An 11,039-nucleotide genomic window follows, 5' to 3' on the forward strand; every position below is an offset into this window, starting at 1 on the left:
AAAGTTCTGATGAAAAGTCACTATTTATTTATGTGTAACTTTTTTTTTTATGGGGCCTTAGGGTACTTGAGCAATGAATGTTTATGAAAATGTCACGTTTTCATTAAAAACCATGTACTGTTTTTTTATAGTTAATCTAAACATACGTCCTTTATGAATAATATGGTATATTTTCCATCATTCGTGAAAAAAAATAAAACAATACATGTAATATGTAAAAAGATAAATGGTATAAGGCTTGTTTGAGAGATCTTACAAAAAGTTGTTTTTGATTTTTCAGATTCAAAAGTTATTGCTGAAAGTGTTTGGATGATCTGTCAGATATATTTTGACTTTTCAGAAGAATTTCAGTTAAAGACATAAAATAATACTTTAAAAAAAAATTCTAAATAGACTTTGACACTTATACTAGAGTTTTATTAAGACGTTATAAACTTCATTCCAACACTTTTTATTGTTTATTAGAAAATTTAAAAAATATTTTGACCCATTAATGATTACAAATACTTATTAAAAAGCCATAATTTTTAATTATCTTCTCTTACTAGCTAAAAACAAAAACAAAAATTCTGCCAAATATGTTTATAGTATGATGTGAAAGTGTAACTGGTTTGAAATAAACATATTTTTATTTTTTTCAACATTATTGTTAATTCTATCCTGAAAATAAAATCACAGTTACAAAAATTAAACATCATATTATATTTATTACAAAAAAATATCATATTATACTTTTTCCTTTTATATGTTAAGGTGTAAAACGATTTCTATAAAAAAAAGTGTGACTTTTTCTAAATAAATATATTCTTTTAATCATGATACGTTTACATTTTTATTTATTATTTATATTATATTATTCATCTCTAATATAATTTTGACAAGATTTCACATCAGTCATGAACATATTTTTTTATGGTATTTCCCCCAAATTTGTACGTTTTTAATAATGTCCCGTTCATTTCACTGATTCAAGTTTAGAATTTGAGTTTTGTTACAGTAAAAAGCTCTCAAAAATAGTCACATCTAACTTTTTTACTACAGTCAAAAACTCTCACACAACATCACATCTCAACTCGAATTAAAAACTCGAATTAACGAACTGAACGGGCCTGTCTTTTTTAACTTTCCCCAAATTTGTATGTTTTTAATTTTAATTAGCTGTTCTCTTAATTTATAAAATTATTATAATATGTCTCATTTTAATAATAATTATATTAAATTAGTGTTGAAAAAATATGTTTGACGAAAAATTCTAACGTATCAATTCAAACATAGCACACAATTTTGATTCTTTTAAATCTAATAAAAAATCAGAAAAAATTTAATAAAACGAGTCACATTGTAACAAATCTGTAAGTCTAAAAATTGACTGTTAAAATTAAAAGTTCATAGAGTAATTTACTAAACCACAATAAATTTAAAAGCCATCGTGCCAAAAACTCATTTTTTTAAATATTTTTTATGAAAAAAATCTACATTTTTTTTTTATTGCAGATAGATGAACATTACATACAGAGCTATCTTATTAGTTATAATTATTGTTGTTGTTCTTATTATTATTACAAAAAGAAAGTAATTTCGTTATTAATATTTTATTATATTTTTGAAATAAATTACTAAGGGTAATTATTTTATTTAAATTTAAATAGTTGTATTTATGTTATAATAATTATAAAATAAATAATTATTTAAATTTAAATAAGTCAATTACCCTTATTAATAAATAGAGAGATTTTTTAGTATGTGAGTACAGTACGGTCAGTTTTTTTAACTCTTAAATTTATGTAATTTTTTATTTTTACATAATTTTATATAAATATAAAAAGGTCAATATAAATATAGTGTAAAGAAAACAAATATATATTATACACAATTATTCTGGTCACAGATTAGTTACACATATTTGTATTTTAGTCTGTGTGTCTCAGAAGAAAGAAAGAAAAAAATAAAAGTCCTCAGAAAAAAAGAAAGAAAGAAAGAAAGAGAAAGAAAAGCACTTGGCGTTTCACTTCTGAGGACACTCTCCAGATTGCCCAACAAAACTCTTGGACCGTTTCAAATAAAAACTTCACAATCTAGAGACAGAGAGAGAGAGAGAAAACAATACAAGAACAAGAGAGAGAGAAAGAAGAAAAGAGATCGAATGCGACCACCTTCCATTCCCTTCTTTACCCTTCTCTTCTCCTCCATTTTCTCTCCAAACCCATATCGTCATTTTGAGCTTCTCCCCCGCATTATCGACTGAAGATTCGATCAGAACCGAGGTTTTTCCCTTCTGGTTCTTCTTCGATTTCAGTTTCAGCATCTGGGTATTTGTTATCGTTCGTCCATGGCGGCGGCGTCCACTGTTGCATCTCCGCTCTGCACGTGGCTGGTGGCGGCTTGCATGTCGGTCACGTGCGGCGGCGACCACCCCTCGACGCCGTCTCTGGCCTCCAAGAGGCTCAACAGGTGGGCCCGGAGGCGGAGAATCTCTGCCGCCAAATGCGGGGCCGAATTCAAGACGGCGCTGATGCGTGGATCGAGCATTCAGGGTCTGATGAGCTCTTGCCTCGCCTTCGAGCCCTGTAATGAGTACTACAACTCCAATGGACTCTCTTCCTTGGGCTGTAATGGATTCTCGTCGCTCTTCAGATCCAAAACCGGTTCCTCCAATCGCAGGCAGAGGCGGATTAATCGAGCTAACCATTCTGGTAATTCGTGTTTCTGGGGTTTTGTGCTGGTTTTTCCATCTGTTACGACCCAATTTTTATTTATTTATTTTTTTTTTGTCTTTTTGTTTACGGGGTTCTGACATTTGAGAGAGTTTTTCAGGGTGTTTGTTTTATTTGGCTTTCTGGGTTTTTGTTACGGAGTCCTGTAATAGTTATATTTCGTTTTGGTTGCATAGAGAAAGGGTGAAAACGCAAGGATTTTTGGTTCAGTGGAATATATTCGTTTGTTATTGTTTTATGTTTTTTGGGACAAAGGAAATGTTTATTGCATTATTTGATATTTTTGTTTGGTTATTCATTTTGGTCGTCATGCGAATCTGGCAGGGGGTTATGGGAACATTCTCAAGAATCCAAATTTTTTATTGATGGGAACATGGGAATTATCGATGGTTATCAAAAATCCATGAGCATAACATTTTATTGAGTGAAACTCACGAATTTTTCATGTCATAATGATGTGTTATGAATTAAGCTGTATTCTTTAATTGTCCTAGTGGTTTATCATATCTAAAAGACCTTTATTTAAAACTACTTTTGTTTGCTTGACATGCAAATGTTTTTTTTTTTTTTTTTTTTTTCCTTAAAGGTGACGGTGTAGAAGTTAAGCTTGTTCCTTAAGAGAATCATTTTGACTAATTAGTTGATAATATAGAAGCTGACATTTTTTTGCCTGTCTATGTTTCTTCTTCTGTTTTGCCCTCCGATTGCAGGGGAGACTGTTGCTGTAGCTGTGCAACCTGCCGAGGAAGTGACCTCAAGGAAGAAACCAGTAATGAACCAGAGGCGAGTAGTTGTGACGGGGATGGGCTTGGTGACGCCGCTCGGGCATGATCCAGATGTTTTCTACAATAACTTGCTTGAGGGTGTTAGCGGCATAAGTGAGATAGAGACTTTTGACTGTGCCCAATTCCCAACGGTAAATTGCACAATGCACATATATTGATTTAGTGCTTGCTCTACGTTTTGTTCTGATTATATGTCTGTTTGTTTGTTTGTATTTTTTTCCTTTCTTTAGAGAATTGCAGGAGAGATCAAGGCTTTCTCGACTGATGGATGGGTTGCGCCGAAACTATCCAAGCGAATGGATAAATTTATGCTTTACTTGCTTACTGCTGGCAAGAAAGCCTTGGCTGATGGTGGAATTACGGAGGATGTAATGAATGAATTAGATAGAACTAAATGTGGAGTTTTGATTGGCTCAGCAATGGGTGGCATGAAGGTAACCATATCAACTTTGTGGTTTTACTATACGCAATGAAAATAAAGAATTAGTTTGAGTCAACTAGACTGACTAATCTATAGTCTAGTTTGCAATCCAAAAATATGCACTGAATTTTCTTCGACTTCAATGTTGAATTTTGCTTGTGAAATAAGGCATATATGTCTCTGTTCTAATTAAAACGGGACCCTCTAAGAAACTCTCGTAGAAAAGTTAATTCTAAGCTACAAAGGCCCATTCCAAGCTCATGACCTGAAAACAGGACGAGGATGCAGTTTCCTCCTTTTTAACTGAATAAAATAATGTAGCAGTTGATTGCTTATTTATTTATTTTTTTTTTGTGCATTTTGAACAGGTTTTTAATGATGCAATTGAAGCATTGAGGATTTCATATAGGAAGATGAATCCTTTCTGTGTACCTTTTGCGACTACAAATATGGGTTCTGCCATGCTTGCTATGGATCTGGTAAGCTTATCATACTAAAACCCCTGATGGGTATCAAAATTTTTATATTTGGCTTAAATTGAGGTCTTGTACTCATTGAATTGTAGGGTTGGATGGGCCCAAATTATTCGATCTCTACTGCTTGTGCTACAAGCAACTTTTGTATTATGAATGCGGCAAACCACATCATTAGAGGTGAAGCAGTAAGTGTTTCCCATTCTTTGCTAGTTTATCTATAACCACAATATGGTCGTGTTCCTTATCTTTATTGAAACTTTGATTCATACAAGTCTATGAAGGACTTCAAATGAACAACTTTGAGAAGGAAGAAAAAGAAGTTAGATTAGATACTTGCCATATAATAAACCTTAGTAGCATTAAAGTTTTGATTAAGTGTATACATATTTTATGTAGAGCGTGATGCTTTGTGGTGGCTCGGATGCAGCAATTATACCTATTGGTAACTTTTTCTTTCTTTTCCTTGCATTGCATTTGGCTTGGCTTCATTAAGCATGGTATGCACTCCTATTATTCTTATACTGTTAACTTTTTAATATCGATAACCGGTGCAGGTTTGGGGGGCTTTGTGGCTTGCCGAGCACTTTCACAACGTAACAATGATCCAACTAAAGCTTCACGTCCTTGGGACATTGTAATATTACCAATAACCTTTCCACTTTAAGCATTTTCCTTTTATTTCTATTTTTCCATCATTGACTGCAGATAAGAATTGTTCGAATATCAGTAAGATTAGCAAACTTAAAATTTAGGATTTGACAAACTGGAACTTTGGTAGTTGCTAAATTAGGTAAGTTTAGGTATTCTCGGGAACCTAGTCACCATTATGCATCATTTAGTTCAGCTGTTCTATATGTTGTTGGGAAAACATGACATGAGGTTATAGTGTTTTTATCACTTCGTTTATTTTGAATAAGAAATTATTAAGGAGTAATAATTAATCTTCACATCTGAGTTTCTTCGCTTTTTATACTTCTTACAATTTTGAAAAACCTATGCTAATTGGAAAAAGAAATGCTTACCCTGGTTCTCCTTTTTACTTATATTTTTTTGGTCCTTGTCGTTGAACAGAACCGTGATGGATTTGTTATGGGAGAAGGAGCTGGGGTTCTGCTTCTAGAAGAATTAGAACATGCCAAGGTATTTCAATTCAACACAATAAACACATGTTAATGATACTTTGTGTCTATCCATTTAGTTCCTTGCTTCATACTTGGCTATAGATTTGGTAATGTAACAAGCACATCTAACTAACATCCTATGGAATTTCTCTTTCTTGCTGGATTGTTATTACCTATTTATGCTGGAATATTGGTTGAGTTTTGCCAGGATCTTTAGTTATGTTTTGTTGAGTTGCTGCTACATATCTGGTCTCTCGAATACCCTTTCTTTAATTTTATGTCTTCTGAGTAATGCGTCCAATGGTTTCTGATTCTACAGAAGAGAGGTGCGACTATCTATGCTGAATTTCTTGGTGGAAGTTTCACATGTGATGCCTATCACATGACTGAGCCACATCCTGATGGTAATTTGCTGTCTTCGAATATTACAACTCTCTATCGTGATGACTTATTGAGCATTTTCTCTACTTATCTGCTAGATTTTTATGAGATTGAAGCACGTATACCTGTATGACTGATCTTTTAGTAATGTTCTTTCCTATTTACACTAGGTGCTGGTGTTAAACTCTGCATAGAGAAGGCTCTAGCCCAGGCTGGGGTATCTAAGGAAGATGTAAATTACATAAATGCTCATGCTACGTCCACGCCAGCTGGAGACATCAAGGAGTATAACGCTCTTGTTCATTGTTTTGGCCAGAATCCCCAGGTAACTTCACTGCAATTGTACAAGTCTAAGTTTTATTTTCCAACTTGAGACCATTAAAAAAATCTCTACTGTTCTCTTGCAGTTACGTTTAAACTCGACAAAATCCATGATTGGTCATCTTCTTGGAGCAGCTGGCGCTGTGGAAGCTGTTGCAACAGTGCAGGTATCATTATAATATGGAATAGCTCGAAAGAAATGGTTTGGGCATTTTTGTTGGGCAAGTGCAAGGTCAATTTTACCTTTGATTGTGAAATGTCAGCTTTTTAGACATGTTCTATTTCTGTTTCTTTGTGCAGGCAATACGAACGGGATGGGTCCATCCAAATGTCAACTTGGAAAACCCCGATGACGGCGTGGTATGTGGCTTCATTCCACTTTTATTCAGATGTGATGTTTGCCTATTAAATTTTGTCACCGTCGCTATGCAAAAATTCAACGAAGTTTGATTGGATTATCTAGGGGACGTTTGTTTCCTATATTCGTCCATGATTCTGAATCATGATTCATGGTTCTCTACAGTGTTTTCTCTCACAAAAAATACACGTAAAACGAGAATGATTCTGAATACATAAACCAAACGTCCTCCTAACTCTTCCATCACAGGACAAGAGTTTGCTTGTGGGGCCGAAAAAAGAGAGACTGAAAGTTAAAGTGGCGCTGTCGAATTCATTTGGCTTTGGCGGCCACAACTCCTCCATCCTGTTTTCCCCTTACCAATGAGACCGATCCAATGGGCTACTCCGACCTTGATGCAATGACGCTGAAGGTATATAATACATGAACCATCTTTTCTCCTTTAGCAAAACCAAAACCAAGATAACAACAAAAGGTGGATGATTCACGCCAAATACTATGATGTTTTATTAAGTAAATAGTTTTTATTGGATTATGAGTGGATTTTGACGGTATCTTGGCCATGTGTAATCTGGCAGTTACTCGGGAAAAATCTTAGACGCCTTTTGTATGTGATCTTCTCTTTGGTTGGACTTGGGGGAAAAAAGGGCATATAATGGCATGCAAATGAAAGCTGGTTGGACAGCTGAGCTAATCATCACCATTTCTAGGGAAAAGTATAAAGACAACCCTCTCGGATGGAAAATGAGAAAAATATTCAGAGCTCCACACAATGCTTGCATCACTTGGAACACTCTTTGCTTCCTAATTTGTTGTCTGGAAATATTTTTCCTATTTTCATAAAAAGTAGCCACACAAGGCTTTTAGATCCCTAATCCATGTTTAGCTATATGTTGGACCTGCTAATACAATACTCGTTTTCATTTTTGGTTTCTGTTTTCATATAGGCTGATCGGATTGACATCAATTTACTCAAAAAGGATTAGAAAAATTTGGACGAATTTTCTCACTTTTACACCCTCAAGTTACTCAAATAAACGCACTCAAAAAAGAATTCTTTTCAAAACTCAAGTTAAGAACTTGAGTTGGAGTTGTGTATGTGAGAGATAAATATTAATAAAAATATTAATTTTGAATTTTTGGGAGACAAAATATAATATTAATAGAACTTGATTAAAATACTCTATCAATAGAACTTGATTCATGACTTAAGTTACGAAAAGAACAACTATATTTTCTTCAAGATCTTTATTGAAATATTAATAAAAATATTAATTTTGAATTTTTGGGAGACAAAATATAATATTAATAGAACTTGATTAAAATACTGTATCAATAGAACTTGATTCATGACTTATGACTTAAGTTACGAAAAGAACAACTATATTTTCTTCAAGATCTTTATTACATGAGCTGACTGAATGTTCCATACATGAAAGATGGATTTTTTTTTTCCTCGACACTAGCCAATACTCTTTTTTCTCACTTCTAAATAAGGTTTTCCGATTTTAGAGAATGAGTTCTTTCTCAATGACTATGCAAGTTATCTTGAACTCTTATCTTTCATTACACCATACGAATGAATGGTTTAAATTGAAAGATGAATGAATCGATGAATGATGTTTATTTTATGTTACTCTCCTTAAAAATAAACAATTATCATTTAATTAATAAAGAGAAAATTAAAAATCACAATGATACTCCATTATTTTAAAAAACAAATAATAAGTTTGCACAAAATCATGATAAATCATATACTTTTTTCTTATAAAAATTTTTATAGTCGAGTTGATGAATGATGTCATCCAATGTACGTCATATGAAATATTCTAATCATCATTTGAAATTTCAAGTCTACTTGTTTAACCCAATTCATGTAACGTAATTTTGAGCACGTCTTTATAATGTGGAGAGCCACTTCCACATGACACAGCAGGAAAAAGGGAATTTTTTTTTTCTTTCCCCCCTAGGTTACTTGGAGTATTAGAGCATGTGACTGGTTAAGCAGGAAAAAGGGAAAAAAAAAATTTTTCTTTCCCCCCTAGGTTACTTGGAGTATTAGAGCATGTGACTGGTTAAAATCATCTTTAATTTGAGAGAAAATGAGACAAATACCCTCATTGAGTTAATAAGTCTAGATTTTCACTATTTACTTTTAATATCTTTTTAGTCAAATAATTATATTAGTTAATAAAAATATTAATAAAAAATAATGAATAAAAATTAAGACTTGTGTAAAGTGTGTTTAATAGGAGAGAGAGAGATGGAGGAGGGAGAGGGGTAAAGGGAGAGAGAGATGGAGAGAGTACAATTCCGTTGTTTGATTGGATAGATAAGGGGATGGAGAGGAGAAATTGAGGGAGTCTGGGAGACTCTCCCCTTAACCACACCAATTTAGATCCTTCCCTCAGATTCATCAAATCTCTCAAATTTTAAATTAAAAGTCTATTTTTCCCTTCAAAAGAAATTATTACCAAATAATATATGAACAATATAGTAATCGAACAACTAACTATCATCTATCCTTTTAATCATCCATCCTTTTAACTCCCTCATAACAGACAACACGAGATTTTTTTTTTATTATCATCCTCTACCTCCTTCATAGTCTCCATTCCTTCAACTCTCTCCATCATTCTTACTTTCCGTTCCTCTACCAAATAGAGCAAAGATAAGTAATTCTCTCTTAATTAATTTTTAAGGTACTCTGCAACACTGCAGTGTGAAATTTAGAGTTATTTACTAGAATTCAAAGTTTAGAAAGTAACTAATCAATCATAAAAAGTTTTAAACATGCAAGTGCCAACTAAAAAAGGAAAAAGCGAACGACGGGAACTCGTACTGGGCCACTCTCTCTTCTCAATAGCTGTTGTTTACTTGATTACAAAAGATAAATATTCAATAAAAACCGCAAAATTCATAGCATGTTCCTCCGACATTATACACGCTATGCTACACCCAAAAACCGAATATATATACACCCATTTGATGCAAAACACTAAAAATTTTGGAATACCAGAAGCGTACTCTAGTAACAATCAAAGAATTAAAAGGGAATAAGTTTACAAACAAAACGACTCCCAACTATTTGAGAAGACACTCTAATCCAATATAACATGGTTCTCTATTTGCTTTTCTTCTTGTTGGATTTTTTATGGCTCCTTTTAAACTTCAAGCCCCCAGCGGAGAGCAAACTTGAAGCACTCTTGCCTTCAAGCTTCTTTGTCATCTTTACCACACTGGCCATACCCCTCTTTGCAGCCGCCCGATGCTCTGGTCTACGACTCATCATCTTGCGATCGAGCGGCCAATATGCGTATGGTTCAAGCTTGTCCTTCTTCTTCACATCTCCACCTGCCTTCTTGTTAACATACTCGCTACCTGTGTAAGCCCACCCAGAGTCTGATGTTTTCTGCCGCTTCTGAGCTTTCTTCGACTTTGTGGACAGATGACTACCCGCTTCACTTATTGTATCTGACTTGGAGTGGAGCTGTTTTTCCATCTTCATCTTTCCTTCTTCGGTAATTATTAGGCGCCCCTCGGAGTCGAATTCTGGTTCATAGTCTGATGCATTTTTACGTTTTAAGTTCACTGAACGGAGTGCTGACCTTGTTCTTTGTCGGTCAAGCAGGTCAAGTGGCTCGTCGTCTTCTAATTGGTCAATCAAGTGCTCAGGCAGCTTCTTAGCCACTCTAGTCCTGGACCTGAAGAATTACATTAATGTGCATTGAGTTAAGCGACTAGTAGCAAAATGTTTTATTGACAACAATTAAATTATCCTTTCCTTACGCAACCTAAAAACTAAATTTTTATACAGCAATAGATTATAAACACCAAATCACAACTAACCGCAATGAAGATGCTTTTGATTTGAACTGTGAGGAAGCCTTGCCCCGCCTACCAGAAACTGTCCGGGCATCCATGTAGTCTTCATCACTGTTCGCTATTTCTTCATCACCAGAATCAGAAAATATCTTGGTATGGTTCCATCTGCTTAGCCTGGAAGGAATTAAAGTAACGACACTGAACTAATCTCCAAACTATACAAAAGATGACTATTAGACAGGTCATTCATAAAGCAAACCTATATGACATGAACTTGGATCGTGGGTTCAAAATATGGTGGCTTGAACTATAATGCTTGAAAAGTGCGGTTTGGAACATGGATTCAAACCACATGAATTCATGTGGAAGGTTAAGTTCTGATTATTCTGGTTTGGCTGGTTTATAAACATCACATCATGGTTCAAACTGAGGCCAAAACTTGTGCATCCAAACACTGGTTTGGAATGAGCTCATGGTTCAAACAACATGGACCCATGAACCAAAGGCCCCAATGAGAATGAGGGGCAAGAACTTTTTTTACTTCCAAGAACAAATCTAAACCGTAACAAACTCTTGTTATTCTCCAGCCACTTGAGTGTGCCAAATGACATTTCTTTACCGCGGGGGGGGGGGGGGG

The 11,039-nt window shown here is 34.4% G+C and overlaps 2 protein-coding genes across 2 annotated transcripts in view; one reads left to right on the top strand and one right to left on the bottom strand.

Moving 5' to 3' along the window:
* Positions 1–1,933: 1,933 nt before the first annotated feature.
* Positions 1,934–7,500, top strand: LOC21387597 (3-oxoacyl-[acyl-carrier-protein] synthase II, chloroplastic). The gene is made up of 14 exons (XM_010091364.2): positions 1,934–2,693; positions 3,425–3,630; positions 3,730–3,933; positions 4,289–4,399; positions 4,486–4,581; positions 4,793–4,838; positions 4,951–5,030; positions 5,468–5,536; positions 5,837–5,921; positions 6,069–6,223; positions 6,306–6,386; positions 6,520–6,579; positions 6,827–6,989; positions 7,156–7,500. The coding sequence occupies exons 1-13, from the start codon at positions 2,330–2,332 to the stop codon at positions 6,941–6,943; spliced, it is 1,674 nt and encodes a 557-aa protein (XP_010089666.1). The 5' UTR covers positions 1,934–2,329; the 3' UTR covers positions 6,944–6,989; positions 7,156–7,500.
* Positions 7,501–9,431: 1,931 nt separating this feature from the next.
* Positions 9,432–11,039, bottom strand: part of LOC21387598 (RRP12-like protein) — an 8,301-nt gene continuing 6,693 nt past the window's right edge. Inside the window, exons 17-18 of the mRNA XM_010091365.2 lie at positions 10,427–10,576; positions 9,432–10,281 (exon numbers count right to left, since the gene is read on the bottom strand). Of these exons, the coding sequence (XP_010089667.1) occupies positions 9,702–10,281; positions 10,427–10,576 (730 nt within the window). The 3' untranslated portion in view covers positions 9,432–9,701. The remainder of the gene's footprint in view (positions 10,282–10,426; positions 10,577–11,039) is intronic.

This window comes from Morus notabilis, unplaced genomic scaffold, assembly GCF_000414095.1.
Source record: "Morus notabilis unplaced genomic scaffold, ASM41409v2 Scaffold1826, whole genome shotgun sequence".
Classification (NCBI taxonomy): domain Eukaryota; kingdom Viridiplantae; phylum Streptophyta; class Magnoliopsida; order Rosales; family Moraceae; genus Morus; species Morus notabilis.